General features: G+C 31.2%; 9 protein-coding genes across 9 annotated transcripts; 4 read left to right on the top strand and 5 right to left on the bottom strand.

Annotated features, from left to right (window-relative positions):
* Positions 1–326: 326 nt before the first annotated feature.
* On the bottom strand, positions 327–1,385 carry HRT3 (SCF ubiquitin ligase complex subunit HRT3; the record flags this gene model as incomplete). Its single annotated transcript, XM_004181899.1, has 1 exon — positions 327–1,385. The coding sequence occupies one exon, from the start codon at positions 1,383–1,385 to the stop codon at positions 327–329; it is 1,059 nt and encodes a 352-aa protein (XP_004181947.1).
* Positions 1,386–1,838: 453 nt separating this feature from the next.
* ECM18 (alpha/beta hydrolase family protein) lies at positions 1,839–3,104 on the bottom strand (the record flags this gene model as incomplete). Its single annotated transcript, XM_004181898.1, has 1 exon — positions 1,839–3,104. The coding sequence occupies one exon, from the start codon at positions 3,102–3,104 to the stop codon at positions 1,839–1,841; it is 1,266 nt and encodes a 421-aa protein (XP_004181946.1).
* Positions 3,105–4,211: 1,107 nt separating this feature from the next.
* On the top strand, positions 4,212–4,697 carry MIM2 (Mim2p; the record flags this gene model as incomplete). Its single annotated transcript, XM_004181897.1, has 1 exon — positions 4,212–4,697. The coding sequence occupies one exon, from the start codon at positions 4,212–4,214 to the stop codon at positions 4,695–4,697; it is 486 nt and encodes a 161-aa protein (XP_004181945.1).
* Positions 4,698–5,126: 429 nt separating this feature from the next.
* SAC6 (fimbrin) lies at positions 5,127–7,082 on the bottom strand (the record flags this gene model as incomplete). The annotated part of the gene is made up of 1 exon (XM_004181896.1): positions 5,127–7,082. One exon carries the CDS (start codon positions 7,080–7,082, stop codon positions 5,127–5,129), a length of 1,956 nt encoding a protein of 651 aa, XP_004181944.1.
* Positions 7,083–7,910: 828 nt separating this feature from the next.
* LCL2 (Lcl2p) lies at positions 7,911–8,327 on the top strand (the record flags this gene model as incomplete). The annotated part of the gene is made up of 1 exon (XM_004181895.1): positions 7,911–8,327. The coding sequence occupies one exon, from the start codon at positions 7,911–7,913 to the stop codon at positions 8,325–8,327; it is 417 nt and encodes a 138-aa protein (XP_004181943.1).
* Positions 8,328–8,871: 544 nt separating this feature from the next.
* FIN1 (Fin1p) lies at positions 8,872–9,942 on the bottom strand (the record flags this gene model as incomplete). Its single annotated transcript, XM_004181894.1, has 1 exon — positions 8,872–9,942. One exon carries the CDS (start codon positions 9,940–9,942, stop codon positions 8,872–8,874), a length of 1,071 nt encoding a protein of 356 aa, XP_004181942.1.
* Positions 9,943–12,604: 2,662 nt separating this feature from the next.
* AHP1 (thioredoxin peroxidase AHP1) lies at positions 12,605–13,132 on the top strand (the record flags this gene model as incomplete). The annotated part of the gene is made up of 1 exon (XM_004181893.1): positions 12,605–13,132. The coding sequence occupies one exon, from the start codon at positions 12,605–12,607 to the stop codon at positions 13,130–13,132; it is 528 nt and encodes a 175-aa protein (XP_004181941.1).
* A 1,011-nt stretch (positions 13,133–14,143) lies between these two features.
* On the bottom strand, positions 14,144–15,025 carry TBLA0H01340 (uncharacterized protein; the record flags this gene model as incomplete). The annotated part of the gene is made up of 1 exon (XM_004181892.1): positions 14,144–15,025. One exon carries the CDS (start codon positions 15,023–15,025, stop codon positions 14,144–14,146), a length of 882 nt encoding a protein of 293 aa, XP_004181940.1.
* Positions 15,026–16,667: 1,642 nt separating this feature from the next.
* Positions 16,668–18,113, top strand: HOG1 (mitogen-activated protein kinase HOG1; the record flags this gene model as incomplete). The annotated part of the gene is made up of 1 exon (XM_004181891.1): positions 16,668–18,113. One exon carries the CDS (start codon positions 16,668–16,670, stop codon positions 18,111–18,113), a length of 1,446 nt encoding a protein of 481 aa, XP_004181939.1.
* Positions 18,114–18,139: the final 26 nt, after the last annotated feature.

The raw sequence follows: 18,139 nt of genomic DNA, 5'->3' as shown, positions 1-18,139 counted from the left end.
TTTTCTTTATTTAACGTTTCTATTTAATTCCAATTGGAGAAACTTGAGTATATAAAAATATACTCGTTTAGAATTATTATTCGCCTACAAAGTATTGAAACTTTCATTGAAATTTTATCAAATTAGCGGACCTCTAAAGACCATGCTGGAATGACCCCTAAAGTAAGAAAGCCAGAATGTGCCGAAAGAAAAACCGGGAACGTCACAAATGGTAGCGTCAGAAAATAATAATATACTAGTTCTTGCTTACACATTTAACAATACAGTGGTGATAAAAGTGTATGTAACGAGACGAAAGAGTGAGCTAGTTGGTATAGTCAATTGTATTAAAAAGTGTATTTCTCGTAGGATTTTACTCGGGAAAAGAAAAAAGGTTTCTCTTTACTAATGTCACAATTGACTGGATCATGTTCACCGTCAAGAACTAGGGATTCAATCCATTTAAATTTGTGGAATCTTTTTTTCCCATGGTTTCGAATAGTGAAATATTCTCGGAATTGATACCTACCCCCTTCTCTCATTACAGTTAGAATACCTTTCTTGTCCCCCAATGAAAAGCTCCAATCACATACCTCACATTTTGGATGTGCGTTGCCTAGTTCAAAATTTTTAACTACCGTCTTGGGCTCATCTGTAGTTAAAAGTCTAAGACACAACCCATCTGGATAGAATCTAAAATATCGATAATATGTGATCATCATAATCGGATTTAATAATGAAGATGAACCTTCAGGATTAGCACCATGTCTTAAATAATTGACAGTACTTATATATAATCCGTTAAATTTGATATATGGCCTATCCTTTAGCATTTGAATAGGTTCTTCCGTCCAAACTTCTTTCCTATTAAACTCTTCTGCATAATCTTTATCAACGGATCCAAAAGAATAATTTTGTTTAGGATAAATTAGATTGGCAAATGTTTTATAAGGTAAAGTATCATGAAAGCATAATTCATTGAATTTTTTACAACTTAATGATAAATTTAACCATGATTGACCTGATAACAGTACAACTTGTTTTACAATATGTGATAAAAGATAATCAGGTAACATATCTAAAATCCAGCATGGTAACTCTAATTCCTTAGTGTCTTCATGATTATCATTTGTCTCTATATTTTCCTTATCATTTGTATCATTTAATTTTAAATTTTTTAATTCATTTAATCGTTTGTGTTCTTCAAATTCTTCATGTAATTTTTCTCTATAATTTCTTTCTACATTTGAATCTATCTTTAAAGCCTGTCTATAATATCTGATAGCATCTGTCATAGATCCATTTTTTTCTTTGTCAACACCTTTTTCCCATATCTTAATAGCTTCAGAGACTTTATCTACTAATTGGTTTATATCAATTGGCTTAAGTGTATCATCTACTACCATTATTGAGTTTTTTAATAAAATATTTTATTTATTTTATTTATCTTTAAACAATTTATTTTTTTTACCAAAAAATGAATCAAACTTATTACCCATTCATTTAGGTAAAAGTTTATTGGATGGAAAGTGATTTCTAAGCAAATAAAAAAAAAGAGAGGAATAATACAATAGTGCAACAGACAATTTTGTATTATTTTTGTTTGATTGTATGCTTTATGAAGAATGTATTTTTGCTATATTTTTAAGGAAATCCTTAAAATACTTTTTAAATTTTCTTAATCTCATTTTATATCATCAGTATCGGAAATTTTATCTAAGAAAATTAAATAGTCTAGAGTGTAAAAAAAGACATAATTTGACTTTAAAATGTGAATATCTTAAAATATGAATAGTATAGATGCGTGTGTATGAATGTATAAGTGTATATAAATGACGGAATATAGTATGATAAGGATATTAGCTAGATAAAAAATCAATCAAGTTTTTTGAAAAGAATTTTGGATCATCTAATATCAAATTATGGCCTGAATTTGGCACTTCGATCCAATTAGCATATTTTGAATCTCCCTTAAGAATATTTAATTTTTCTGCCATTAAAAATCCAGCTTCTTTATTCATCCAATCATTTTCCCCATAAAATAATAATAATTTTTTAGATTGTAATTTATTAATTGAATCCATGATTGGATCTTTAGCCAATAAATTTCTTGTAAACATATTTGAGAAATTATTAATTGTAACATTTGGTACAGTAGCAAATAATTTAAATAAAAAATTTTGATATGCTTCTGAAGCAATATGTTCATATCTTCTCGAAATAAAACTCCAAGTTAATTTAGAACCCAATGGGCCCATACATTTTAAAACGTTGAATTGATTGTTAAATAAAACACCAGGGACTACTTTCTCTCTAAAATAATATTTAGAAGTTGGGTCTACTAAATCTAATTCTAATTGGGTATCTGTGTCAGAATTTGTCTTGAAAATCTTTGTACCACTATCATTGAGAATACTATTGCTACTTCCAAGGCTAGAAACACTGCTAGTTCTAGTTGACGATGGATTTGAAAACTTTTCTTTCCAATCATCATAATTATTAATAGAATAAACGTTACTTTCCATACCAAATGGTGAAACCAAACATAAATTTTCAATAGAATCTGGATATTTAATGGCATATTTAAATGAAATATAACCACCAAACGAATGACCAATAACATTAATCTTCCCTAAATTATTAAATTTTCTCCATTTTTCTATTCTATCGATGTAATAATCATCAAATGCAGAAATAAAAGCTTTATCTTCAATATTCCCGTTTTCAAGTAATTTTAAATTCTTCTTAGATATGGAAAATTTATTATTATTTGAATCCTTAGAATCAATTAATTTGATATCGAATTGTGATTTTTTCCTATTATGATCATTGATGATAATTTTAGGAGATGCAGATAATCCAAACCCAGGTAAATCAATAGTATATAAATCTTTGATAGATCCTGTTAAATATCTAAAAGTCTTATAGTACGCCATAGAAGAAGCTGCATAGCCATGAATCAAAACAGTGGGTGTTTTTATAGTAGAAGCGTTTGCATTATGGAAATGCCATTGATTTATTTCGTTGAATGCCATAGAATTATCCATTGTACCACTGATACTAATATCGTCCATGACTTTTGACTGTAAATCTGTCAAAGTTTGGATATTTGATTGTGATTTCATAAACTATTGAAAAATTCCATCTTACTTTTTTGATTTAATTTGATATGTTGAACGCTATTTGTATAAATTATAGCTGTTAATTGTTTTCTTAAAACTTGTTGTTGTTGTTTGACTGGCATACACAAAAAAGAAATTTAGAGATACGATTGTTGAATAGATTTGGAGTATACTTATAAAAAAAATATCCAAATAAATTAAATGATAGTTAACAGAAAAAAATAAAAATCAAATTCAAACTTAGACTCAGACTCAGACTCAAAATCAAAAAATATATATATATACATTAAGACATATGCTTAATTTAATGGGTGGCCATCGCATGTGAAATTGGTTTACAAATCGGATATTTTGAATTGTTGAAATTCTTGGAATTTTCCATCTGAAATTTCCGCCCGTTTTAAAATTAAAATAGTTTCCTTTTTCTGTAACTACTCGGCCGAAGTTGCAATTTATATCGGCCGATTATAATGCATTCACGGATATAAGATGCAAAATAATATTTTAAAAGCACATGGGGAATTAAATTGGTGTTTACCCAGATGTTATGATAACGGGTCGTTAGCTGAGATAGATTCTAGGGTAAGCTAGATAAGAGATTGCTAAAGAGTGAGTGACAGCAATGCTAAATGATTAATCTGTACTCTAATCACATGGGATTTCTATAGGTCAAATTGAGAAATTTATTGGACATGTCAATAGTATAGGCATTAAATTAAGGGTATGAGAATTTGAAATCTGAATTGATGAGCATATATCAAGCTTAACTGATGGTAAATAATATCATATTTTGGCAGAAGATTGGTTTATGTTGCCATGGAAAAATATATAACAAATTAATATGCTTTTTTTTTTCAGTTTTTCATGATAGTGAAATAAAAAGTTTCTTATTTTTTTTCCCATCAAATGAATCTCGGCCATATTACCGTAATTGGACTTATAATCTAAAGCCGAATTTTGTTGAAACTTTCAATTTCGTTTAAGAAAAGCCACTTTGTAAGAAAATAAAAAATATATGATTTTATAAGTGATACCTATATACCTAGAAATTAATCATTTGAATACCAAAGTTGCTGTGAAGCTACTATCAGGAAATAAGTGTTAATCACTATGAACCGTAATATTATTGAAAAAGTTGATGAATTTGAAAAACGTTTCTTGTCGAATAACGGTAAGGACTCCCGTTCAAATATAGATAATAATATTTATTCATTTTTAAAAAATGTTGATTCTTCAGATAGTAATAGAACCATTACTACTGCTAGATCAAATAATAGTACTTCTACTTCAATAGATAATGACCGAATTTCTAATGAAAATATCTATTACCAGGAAAATCAAGAGGACCAGAGTGAAGAGGAAAATGAGGAAGAGGAGGAAGGTGATGAGGATGAGTATCCTGAAGATCTTGTAGAGCAAGAAAGAAAATTATCCTTACAACAGAAATTAAAAGAAGCAGAATTACAATGGGAGGAATCATTAGATCAATTGCATACTGTGTTAAATTGGGTGGTTCTACCTCTATTGGGGAAAATGGTTGGTAGAAGATTAGCAAGAATGGTCTGGCAAAGAGTCATGAACTATTTGTGGGATTAATTTGGAAAATCATTTATTCAAATTCATGATATCACATTCTTGAACTCATTCATAAACACATGCATATACATATATACATTCGCATATAAAAAATAGGGAAAAAATATACATACTTCTGCAAAAATTTTGACTATATTTATCTCATTTTTATCTTCAAGTACTGCATATGTAAATACGTAATATAGAGAGACATCAAAGTAGTATAAAAAAACATTATAAAGAATTTCAAAAAAATGTACGAAGTATTATCACAAAGTAAGTTAAGTATTATTACTTGTTTTTTCAATGTATTATTAATGTAATTATTAAGTAGTGTTATAATTCCTTAAAAAAACATGATAAGATCAGATGTAGATCAAAGATAGACAAAATAAGTCTATGCTATAACATTTTATTATTTTTTTCAAACGATAGCAAGCGTTAGCATGATTATTTTCTATTCAAGGCCATTAATGAAGCAATGAAAGTTAATATTAATCTTGAACGAACTTCGTTGATATCTTCTGGTACCAACCAGATCAGTGCACCCAATTTTCTTGCAATAGAAATGGCTAGTCTTGCATTTGCGTATCTTTCTTCATCAGTATTACCAGGTTCCACTAAATCATAATTGACATAACCTGGAGCAATACCATGCAAGACATCCAATAAGAAAATACCGTTTGATAAAGATTCATCTTTGAATGATCTAACTGTAGAAGATTTGCCACCTTTTGCGACTTGGTCTTGTGCCCATTTCAATATTTGTGAATCATTCATATCTAGACCACTTGAAGATAATTTTTGCATGGTCAAATTAATATTCTTTCTCATCAATTGCCAGACTAAACCTAATATTAATAATCTGTTACCATCTACGATATCTGAACCTTCAATACCAACCAAGGAAAACCCTTGAGATTTCCCTAAAGCCACAGCATAATTTGTATTTTCCAAAGCTTTAAATCTTGGAACTTCGCCATCGGCATTCTTCTTTTTATTAATATGTTTTTCATCAGTGACACCAGGCATAACTTTTTCATAAGCTTGTAATAATACCAGCCCATCTTTCAAATCTTCGAATAAAGAAACAATTGGAGGATCTACATCCAAGGAATTTAACCACAAGGTAAAGACTCTTGCTTCTCTTTCCCCTTCAGCATCGAATTCTTCAATTTCTGGGATTTCTTCATTTTCATCAATTGGATCTAAACCTGGATGAGTATTAAACAAATGAGCTACGAAGGCTAAATTCAATTTTGGATTACCGGCTACCATAGCACTTGGAGTCAAATATTTTCTACAACCTAATTTTTCTGAATTTTGTAAGACTTGTTCGGCTCTTTCTAATTTGTCATTGATTTGTAAAGGAGCTCTTGAACATAATTCTGGTGCCAATTGATTCAATAAGATTGTATAATTCTCACCATCTGCAACATCCTTAGAGAAATTGGTGACTCTTCTTTCCCATTTAGCATTTTTCAAATGATAATTGAACCATCTCAATAAGATTTGTTCTGGAGGTAATCTTAAGAATTGTTCTAAAGTTTCATCGTCTTCTAACAGACGATATAATTCAGGGTGTAATTTAATATCGATTTTACTCAATAAACCCCTTCTAATGATTTGCCAAATTAAACCTAAGATTAAATGTTCTCTACCTTCAATAATATCTTCTGAATGAACATTAACAACAACACAACCAATAGCTTTAGCAGAATTGATGACGATATTGGAATTTTCACTAGCTTGGAAATTATTTAATCTTTTACCATTCTTGGATTTATTTAACACTCTTGTATCAATAGTATCTGGTACGGAATCGTTAATTAATTTCGAAAGAACTAACCCATCTCTACATTCATCGAACAATTGGAAAGTGTCTGTAGGGAAAGGTAATAAATGTCCAACATCTGGATCACCAGCTAGGACACTATTAATATGTTTAGTGAATTCTGTTCTTTCTTCTTCATTAATGGTATGAGTGGTACCTGATTGAGAACCAGCAACAATAATCTTGGCATTGGAACCGGTCCCCTTATGTTGTAACCCCGTTTGATGATGATGAGGTGAAACAGGGTCTGGATTAGATGGAGCAGTGCTTTTAAAAGAAGTTTGTGGAGGAGCTGGAGTATTATCAGCAGTGGAGTTTTCCTTCAATTTAGCAATCAATTCCACATAATCATCCAATTCAACACGGCCAGAAGCGTCGACATTAACTTTCTTCAAAGTTTCTCTTGCTTCATCATAAGTAGCATCTCCTGATTTTGAAACAGCTTCTAAAGCTTGTTGTTTTTCAATCCAGCCATTATCATTGATATCAATGGCTCTGAATTTTTCAATGGTCCCATACAAATCTTCTTGGGATAAGATAGGGAACTTTCTTTGTAGTTTGACAATATTCATGATTGGATTAGATGTGTGGGGAAAGTCTTGATAGATTGAATTAAAAATATATTTGTAACCTTTTTTATTGTTATCTTTTTTTCACTTTTTCTTTTTTTCTTTTTTGTAGATTCGAGAAAATTTGAACCTAATTGAAATGAGGTTTTTAGTTAATAATAAATAAAAGGGGCTGTATCAAGAAAAAAAAAGAATTATAAAGTACAAGAGCAAGATAAAAAAATATGTCTTAAAATCGTGGCTTTGCATTCATCCCGCATTTCGAATCTTTTTACAATAAATCAATCTGTTTTTCCTTGAGCTTCGATTCCCGATCCTTGACCCTTGATCCTTAATTCCTAATTCCTAATTCCCAATTCCTAATGTCCAATTGAGTTGAAATTTTCAATCTTGAGCTCCAAACTGAAATTTAAAATTTTGGACGGGGATTATAGAATAAAAAAAAAAATACAAAATTTCACAATGTTCTTATCGTTCCTATTTAGGTAATTTATTTTTTAATTTCCACGGAAATAAAATTAGTAAATGTGGGGGGGGGAAGAAATAAATTTTCTTGAAACATGGGGGGATGGCGATAAATAATTCAGTCACGTGCCAGATGCATGTGCGAATATTATTAGCCGGATTTTGTATGGTGGTAAACTTCGTGTTGATTTAGTAATAGTTGAGAAATGATAGAATTATGGCATCTTGTTAGAGCTATCTTCTTAGCCGCCCAAGTTCGTTAAGAAGTATTATATTGGACACGTGTTATGCATTGAAAAGCTATAAAATTGTTTAGTTTTATTTGTAATAGCAGTCGAATCATCAACAAGAGAAAAAAAAATTATCATGCAATTCCAAAAGGTGTTATATGGTCTAGCCATGACCACATTAACACATGCTTTTTTCTTTGGTCATCAACAGCAGCAACAGCAGCAACAACAACAACAACAAAGAGAAATATCTTATGAAGAGGATTTCTTAAACAACGAGTGTGATGGTTATTTATGTCCAGATACACTTGCATGTGTCAAATCATCTAAGGATTGTCCTTGTCAATTTCCCAGTTCTCAACTAAGATGTGTGATGCCCGATGGTAATTACATTTGTATTTCAAAACCAGCTTTGAATGATATAGATTTGGTAAAGGCATACGACGATCCAGTTAATGGTCCACTAAAAGAAATAAGTACGTTAGGGATTGTGGTTGGGCAAGAAAAGCATATCAAGGTTTGGTATAGTGTAATACAATACCATATAGCATAGTATAGATTAATCGTTATATATATATATATATATACAAAATTTTATAGTACAAGTTTAAGGAAATACACTTAAAGAATTTATATCAGATACCGTTGTAGTCTTGAGAAATCGTGTGCTCACATACGAAGAGAAGAAAGTCTCTATGGTTCAAGCAACTTGATATAGTTGTCATCATTTAATAAATTCTTTATACGTTTTTTTTAAATCATTTAACCTACTGGTTAGTAATAATTTAAATTTGTTTCGCCCTGAGTTGTTTATGGTTTTTATTATTTTGGAAAAATATCTTTCAAGTTTTCTTTAATTTCTCTCTGTTCTCTTTATATATATAGTTTTTTTTTCTATCGGCCGCGTTTAGTAGTGAATGATCTTGAAATATATAGATTATTTATTAGGGCTCCTTCTATTTGGTGCTATAGATTATAATTATATAATACAATATTATTTACATCAAAAGCTACCTTTTTGTTGTGAAGTTCTACTTAATTAATCTACTCTTTTCGTTTAGTTGTGTTTTGTTTTATTTTGTTTTTTTCATATGCATTCATTTGTCTTTGCTCGATTCGTTCTTCAAAGATCGTATCATCTCATCTTGTTTCAATAACAACTCATAGATCCGAAGTTGTCTCTCCTGTAGTTGAAGGTTTTGCTCTTTTAAAAGTCGGTTTTGTTCCTTTATAGTTTTGTTATCAAGTCGTATATTTTGTAATTCTGTCAGTATCAATTGTGTGTTGATATTATCAAAGTGTATATTTGATTGGGTATCTTTTTTCAAATCAAATAAAACTTTTTTCTTTATCATATTAATACTTTCTTTACCAATTTGTTTAACATTCTCATTCTCTTTTCCCTCGTCAAGACTATTTTCTCTTGTCAATTGATCAAATAAATTTTTCTTACCACTTTGCAATTTCTCTCTTCTTATGCTAGGTATGTGATTGGTGTTGGTTGCTATTGAAGTCCCTCTTTTTTTATTCACGTTACCACCGCTAATAGCAGTTATAAGATGTTTATCTTTAATAGATTCTCTACTGGATAGTAAACTTACTTCTCCCTCTTTACTCGATAATAGACTTCTTTCTTTATTCAACTTGTCTCTATTAGGAGATAACAATCCGTGTGGCAATTGGGCTCTTAATTTAGACATTGAACCATCACCGCCAACTTTTTTTCCTTGAGAATTATTTCTTTTATATGATTGAATTGGTGATAATTGAAGTGTAGTAGTACCATTTGATATAATTGGATTGGATGAACTAGATGTTAATGAAGGAATTGATAAGGATGAGGGTGATAATGAATTTTTGATAGGGTATACGTTTAAGGAAGATTTATTAGAATTTTGCTTTTGCTTTTGCCTTTGTCTTTGGATACCTAATTTTAAAGTATCGTCTGATTTAGCTACAGTTAATGAATGTCTTGGTGTAATGAATGTATTTGTATTGATATTTATTGATGATTTTGGATTATGGATTGTAGGGATCGAGGTAGCATTTGCTTTTTTTAATGAGGAAATGGGGAGCTTGTTATTTTTAGTAGTAGGGGTATTATTAGAGAGTTCCCTGATGCTGACGATATTTCCAATCTCTTGGAATGCTTTTCTTTCAGAATCCATCTTTAAACTGTGAATGGATGAATATATATGGGTATTAAATAGGGTTTTGTATTATATCATTAGGGTATATAAATATTATTGTTTTTTTTATTGTTTTGATTTTCAAATAGATTGTTTATTCAATTTACGGAAAATTTTTTTTGAAAACACGAAAGGTAAAAAAGTTGAATTAATACAAGATTTAAAGGGTAAAATTGTAAAAATTACATAAAATGTAGAGATTGAGATTTTTAAATTATAGCAATTATATAGGTTTTATTAAAGTTCAAAAGCCAAGCTTATACTCTGATATATATTAAATAATGCTTTTAAACAGTCTTCATTCCTTGATGTATCTTTATATATAACCCTTTTTTTTAAAGGACTGAAGTTCCGGGTCTACTGTTTTAAAATACCTAATAAAGATAAAATATTGAAAATTCGTTGTATCTTATTAGATACATTCTTATAGAGTACTTCAGAATTATATATAAATAATTCCTGTTTAATATATCCTTGTAGAAGCTTGCTAATATGCTTTTTAATTAAATAATTTTTTGGCTCAGGTGTTACATTAAGAAGCCATGAAATGATTATCATAACGTAAAAGTCCTAACCACTATTGTAAATATTTACCACATTTTATATATTTTTATTGAGAGTTATAGAATTTTTTTTTTTATAAATAGAAAAAAATTTAAAAACCAAAAATTATTATCACCAGTTGGCTAAGATATGACTGTCATTATAACTCGTGTTTTAAAAAGATAGAAACATACATAGAAGTGGCATTAGAAAATTCATCTTTTGACCAATTTGATTCCAAGAAGTCAATTAAAATTTCATTGGCTTTTAACAGCTCTAGTTGTGTGTAAATCTTATAACCTTTCTGGTTATTTCACCAATTTTTGGCCCAAGCTAAAAAATCTCCAGAAACCAATTAAGAATTGTTCTTCTTGAACTCATGTATAGCTTCATCCTTGATGGCATCAGATTGTGCAACAAATGGACTATCCAAGGTCGTCAATAAAAACAATGGCTGTTTCTCAGTCTCGAATTTCTATATTTTAGTATGCTTCTCCTTACAAATTTTTTTCATATTTGTCCCTTGCTGCATCAACACGGCGGTAAGCATTTCAAGAATGCACATTAGACTTATACCGAATTGCTACTACCAAATCTTCTACTATGATCATGCGCTTCATCTCAAAAGCTTTTTCTTTGCTAATAAGAACAAATTTCCAATTATTAACTTGTTGTTTTAGAAGAAATCTTTCAAAAGACAATTCAATTTCTTTAACGTCTGGGTGTTTATTGATAAAGTGTAAAACTTAATAAATGTTGGCAAAAATATTAGTAAAAAATAGTATGGATTTCTTTTACTTCTCTTCTAGAAGGTCTTACCGTTAAAGCAAATTGAAAACCTCTCTAACTAAGATACAGTTTCTGAATTCTCACAACTTTGTCTCCATAAGATCGAAGAGGTAATATACTCTCTCTTAATTTCCTTTCTTTTGGATTGCTTCCCTTCTAAGTCACAAAGGAAATCAAATATTGTTAACAAGAACTAAAATAGATACTTCTGGAACAATATGATCTTTTGTTTCCGTTGCAAGGCCATCTGCCCTCTCTGGTGAGAAATTCATTCTCTCTTACACAAACCTCATATACTTTCATTACTAAATACTTTTCAAATATCAATATAATAATGGGGGTTATATATACGAAGGTGAAGTCAGACTGTATAAAAATATCAGTTGATACGTAACAGTTATCATTCAGTTAAGTAACTATCAGAATTACAACAACACGTCTTGCTAGGACACGTATATCTTTTTTGCAACTAATACTAACTCTCTAAATGTTTTACTACTCTACGACAGTACTATTACAAAACACTCAACAACTAGTAAGTACCAACCAATTAAATCCAGAAAATACACCCAGCAAATTTTTCTCCTATAAAGAGCTAATTTCACACAACTCTTAAAGATACAAAGCCTCAGCGGCTAACTAACAAAACCACACTTAGTGTTACCCGCCCACTTTGTCGTATTAATATTACGTCAGTTTTTCTTTTATTTTTTGGTTTTTTTTTTTTGCACCTCTTACACTACGATTCTTAAATAATTGCAAAGAACAGTCAGCAGAAGCACCGGCATTTCCATTTTGGGCATTTCCAATTTTTCAAGGTGAAAAATTCCAGATTTATTGGTCCTATCTCGTTCTATGCCTGTTTCTGCATCACCTATTATTATAACATCATTCAACGTCTATCATCCAATTTTCACCGTTTAAACATCAGGAATAGTAGTAGGAATAGTATCGGTTGTGGTAGTAAGAGTATTCACTGACTATAGCTATTAATGGTCAATTACTAGTCTCAATTACTAACAAAATTTGTTAGCCGGCCTTGGTGGGTGGATGTACCCTATACTGCATTGGCTCGAGAATTTTCGACACCCTTGCACTGAAATTTGCCTACCACAATATTACCTCTCAAACTAAATCATAATTAAGTTTTTGTTCCTAACTTATCCCTTTTTCGATCTTGTCGTAATATATAAACCCTTGTAATTCTTTAAATATTAACAATCTGTTGTCTTCTAATACAGAATAATTCATCTCATCAATTCATCATCTACAACAAAAACAATCGTCTACTCAATAACAACACTTTAAAATGTCTGAATATTTAAACAAAGCCTTACCAGTCGGAGACTACAAATTCCAATACATTTCTATCTTACCTACTGATCCAGAAGCTGAAGCTTGTAAGTTACCAACCACAACCACCTGGGCCAAGTTCATTAAGGAAAACAAAACTGTTGTCATTACTGGTGCTCCAGCTGCCTTTTCCCCAACTTGTTCTGTAAGCCATATCCCAGGTTATGTTGCCAAATTGAAAGATTTAGAAGCTAAAGGTGTTGATCAAGTTGTTGTCTTGACTGTTGATAACCCATTTGCTAATCAAGCTTGGGCCAAGAGTTTGGGTGTTAAAGATACTACCCACATTAAGTTTGGTTCTGATGCTTCTTGTAAATTCATGAAGAGTTTGGGTATGGAATGGAAATTAGATGAAGATGTCTTTTGGTCTGGTAGATGGACTATCATTGTTAAGGATGGTATTGTTACCTATGCCGGCAAGGAAGCTAACCCAGGTACTGATGTAACTGTTTCTTCTATTGAATCAGCTTTAGCTAACTTATAATGATTTAAAAACAAAATAATGATATACATATATAGTACAACATATTAGATTCTCTAAATTTTATATAATTAATTAATAGATTCTCATTTTAATTTTTTATTTCCTAAGAAGTACACGTTATTGCATTCAGGTATGCAGTAATAACAAAATAGGTAATAAATTCCGGTTTACCCGAAATAGTAATCGCGTTTCGCATATTTGATATAAGAATATTATTACCATTATATACATAAATATAATATCTAATTATTAGCATTATCATTGTTATTTATATAACAAAACAATTCAAGAAAATGAGTGTAATAATACATAATTATCTCAACGAGTAGTATTAGCAACTGCAGTTAACTACAATCGTAATAACACAAAATTTTACAATATTTTATATCTAACAAATAAATATCATTTATTACAAAAAAAAAAAAAAAAAAAAAATTAATTCACAAAATAATCAAGGATATTAGCAAAGAAAAATATAATAATAAACAAACAAAAGTATCCTCAATGAAAAGATTGAAAAGAATATTATAATAATAATAATAGTTATACAACAGTTTCTTTTTCTTTAAAAATAATAATAATAATAGTTATACAACAGTTTCTTTTACTTTAAAAATAATAATAAAATAAAATAATTAAAAAAGTTATTTCCAATTAGTAAGATATACAAAATTTTTTATCACATCTATTATTGAAATTAATTAATATAAAAATCTAATAAAGAAATAACTTTTAAAAGTATAAAAAAGGGTAGGATAGTATAATAAAATAAGAATTAGAAAAAGATCACCTGGAAATGAGTCAAATATAGTAGGAAAGTAAAAAAATAGATTAGTTGTAATCTAAAGTTAAAAAAAAAAATTCTCCCAACTTAACAAGCTGTAGCCACATTTAAAGTGGGGTATATTTTAAAATTAATTTTTGTTATATTGCAATATAATATAATTGGTGAGTTAATATTACATTAACAAAGCAGCAACACCTGCAATGACGGCACCAATAGCAACAGTCTTACCACCAGCGGCAGCACCATGGAACTGTGGAATAACATGTGAAGTGGATACAGTAGCTGGAGAAGTTGCACCTGGGGCACCTGGAGCAGCAGTACCAGCAACACCTGGAGCAACAGTACCTGGGGCGACACCTGGAGCGACACCTGGAGCACCTGGAGCACCTGGAGCACCTGGAGCAGCAGTACCAGCGACACCTGGAGCAGCAGTACCAGCGACACCTGGAGCTAGCAGTACCAGCGACACCTGGAGCGACACCTGGAGCGCTGGGNACTGAGGACTGAGACCTGAGGACCTGGAGGACTAAGCTGATACCAATGCATGGGATTTCAGTAGCCTGTGGACCTGTAGTATGAATGGCAGTGTCGTTACCAAAGGAGGTTGGTGCACACATAGCACCTTCACAGCTAGTAGTATTGGTAAAGTGAGCTGGAGATTCGGAAGAAGGAATTGGGCAGAAAGTTGTGAATTCAGTAACTACACCATCAACTTCTACAGTTTGAGTGGATTTAATAGCTGGAGAAACAATTGTAGAACAAATGCTTTCTTGACAACTGGTGATAGTTACCATGGTAGTTTCTAATCTTGTGACAGTAACGGTTTCATTACCAGGAGCAGGGGTCATTTGACCGTTGACAGCGGCAACCATAAGTGGGGTCAATTGGATTAAAGTACTAGCTTTCATTTTTTTGGAGTTGTTGATATGAGGATATTTTTGAAACTTTTGCTGAAGAATATCTGATTTTATTGAGAGTTGACAGATGAAAACAAAAAAATGATAATTGAATTGGAATTGAAACAAGAAAATAAAATTATACAAGCTTAAATACAAAAAAAAAATTCCTCCACCAAGAACAAATAACATATAAAGGAAAAAAAGCATAAAATACGGATTAATCTTCAATTCCTTATATATTTATTTTCTTATTCTATGATTAACTTAGAAAAAAAACGTTCACTTCTCCCTTTCCAAGAGGATATACTCCTGATACAATTGTTCATTGAACCGTATGTGTCTAAACAAACAGATAAGAAACATGAAGAAGAGAATAGAGGGTTTCGTGTTTTTCTAGCAAAAGGCTAATTAATGGTACTAAGCTTTCTCAGATACATAAGAGGGAAAATTACGTAGAATGGAAAAAAAAGAATTAATTAACCTCGTGCTGTAAATAAACTTTATGATAGTTTTCTATTAGGGTATTTATTCCATACAATGGCTCTTTATCTCCCCTGATATGGTAAAAATCTTCTTGAAACGTTCTAAGAATATTACTCTTTATACTCCTTAATGCAATATTCGGAGTTACCTTAATAAGTTATCTTTGCTATGCTTTCCTAAAAAAATGAAAAGCATTAAATTGTATACTCCGTAATAAGGTAATATATTCTCCGCTTTCCGTGACAAGATAATATAGTCTCCTTGACAAGAAAAATAAAACAACAGTATCCTCCATATTAAGGCGATGGATATTCTCCACAATAAGAAATTACATACTCTCCCTGCTAATACACCAGAAGCGGCAAAGAATAAACAATATATTCTTGCTAAGAAATGCTGATTATTTCCAACATTTGGGTTAATCAACAACACCTCCTAGAATAATACTACTACTACTACTACTACGACTACTACTACTACTATTATTATTATTATTGAAACATGCGATGCTAATAAATTTAATGACGACAATGAAACCCCAATACGCTATTTTGAACCAGAATCAAAAAAAAAACTTTCTTCAAACTTGTAAATTCTTAACGTTTCACACTTACTTGCATTATCTCTATTGCTGTCATTTCTTACAATTTTTGAACACTTTGTGTCGTCGTATTTTGTCTCACGACTCGCACGTGATCTGGTGAAATGTGGCTTAGAGGGCCAAATTTGGTGGGTCAAAATAATTAAGGTCAAAATTGAAAGGCCAAAAAATAACTGGGTCAAATGTTCCAAAATAAGAAACATTACCCGGTGTGACCCGGCCCGGTGGGTCAAATGCAAAAGGGCCATTTTTTACAGGCAGCCGAAACCAAAATACGATCAATGTAAGGAAAACCTCAATCGAGAAAGTCAATGAATTGTAAGCTACAGATGGCTAAGAATAGATCGATTGATTGGTGAATTGGTTGGGCGTGATCGACTTCAATTAGTTACGATCTGATTTTCAATTGATTTTCAAATTTAAATCTTATTTTGATAATTAAACTTGTCTTGACATTTTTTGAATCTGTTCAGTAAAATCGAAAATACATCACTAGAGGAGAAATTTCAGTCAAACTAGTTGCTAGTACAAGACAGGAAAAGGATACTTATTATACTAATTGGCTTGATACCAGTGCATCGCTGATAGTCTTGTGGTTCCGTCATACACATTCTCAATTATATCGCATCTTTCTATTGATACCCTAGATAAGAATACTCATATCGTTAATTAAACTTACCTATCGTAAAGATAGATAATAATAGAACAACAACAACAACAACAATACGAATAAAAAAAAATAATAATACAAATAAACTTTTCAAAATGTCAGGAAACGAAGAATTTATTAGAACCCAAATCTTTGGGACTGTCTTTGAAATCACAAACAGATATACTGACCTAAATCCTGTCGGTATGGGTGCCTTTGGTTTAGTCTGTTCTGCTAATGATACTTTAACAAATCAGCCAGTGGCAATCAAGAAAATCATGAAACCATTTTCTACTGCAGTCTTGGCCAAGAGAACTTATAGAGAATTAAAACTGATGAAACATTTGACGCATGAGAATTTGATTTGTTTACAAGACATCTTTTTGTCTCCTTTGGAAGATATTTATTTTGTCACAGAGTTACAAGGTACCGATTTGCACCGTCTGCTACAAACTAGACCTTTAGAAAAGCAATTTGTGCAGTACTTCTTGTACCAGATCCTGAGGGGTTTAAAATACGTCCATTCAGCAGGTGTCATCCATAGAGATTTAAAACCAAGCAATATTCTAATTAATGAAAATTGTGATTTAAAAATCTGTGATTTCGGTCTAGCTAGAATTCAAGATCCACAGATGACTGGGTACGTTTCAACAAGATACTACAGAGCCCCGGAAATCATGTTGACTTGGCAGAAGTATGATACCGAGGTGGATATTTGGTCTGCTGGGTGTATCTTTGTGGAAATGATTGAAGGTAAACCTTTATTTCCAGGTAAAGATCATGTTCATCAATTCTCTATTATAACTGATTTATTAGGTTCCCCACCACCAGATGTCATCAATACTATTTGCTCTGAAAACACTTTGAAATTTGTCACTTCCTTGCCACATAGAAATCCTGTTCCTTTCAATGAAAGGTTTAATACTTTAGAAAATGACGCTATAGATCTCTTAGAAAAAATGTTGATATTCGATCCTAAAAAGAGAATTACTGCCTCTGATGCCTTGGCTCATCCTTATTTAGCTCCTTATCACGATCCTAGTGACGAACCAGTTGCTGAACATAAATTCGATTGGCATTTCAATGATGCTGATTTACCTGTCGATACTTGGCGTGTAATGATGTATTCAGAAATTCTAGATTTCCATAAGATTGGTGGTGAAAATGGTCAAATCGACACAACTGCTACATTCGATGACCAAGTGGCCGCTGCTACTGCGGCGGCCGCCGCCGCTACCGCCGCAGCTCAAGCTCAAGCTCATTCACAACAACATTTACAACAACAACAACAACAATTGCAACAACAGAAACAACAACAATTGCAACATCAACAATTGCAACAGCAACAGCAGCAACAACAACAACAGTTGCAACATCAACAGCAACATAACAATGCACTAAATAGCATAGAAGACCCAAATATGCAAATGCATCAAGGCTCTCAGACTAATAATGATCTTCAGAAACAAAATAATATATCAAATAATACATCCAATCAAGATCAGATATTAAGTTATGGTGACCAAGCTATTCAATATGCAAATGAATTCCAACAGAACTAATAGAATTTGATTGATTAAACTATTTG

This window comes from Henningerozyma blattae, chromosome 8 (assembly GCF_000315915.1).
Source record: "Henningerozyma blattae CBS 6284 chromosome 8, complete genome".
NCBI lineage: Eukaryota > Fungi > Ascomycota > Saccharomycetes > Saccharomycetales > Saccharomycetaceae > Henningerozyma > Henningerozyma blattae.
The sequence above is the reverse complement of the archived record's forward strand: the minus strand, read 5'-3'. Positions and strand labels throughout refer to the sequence as shown.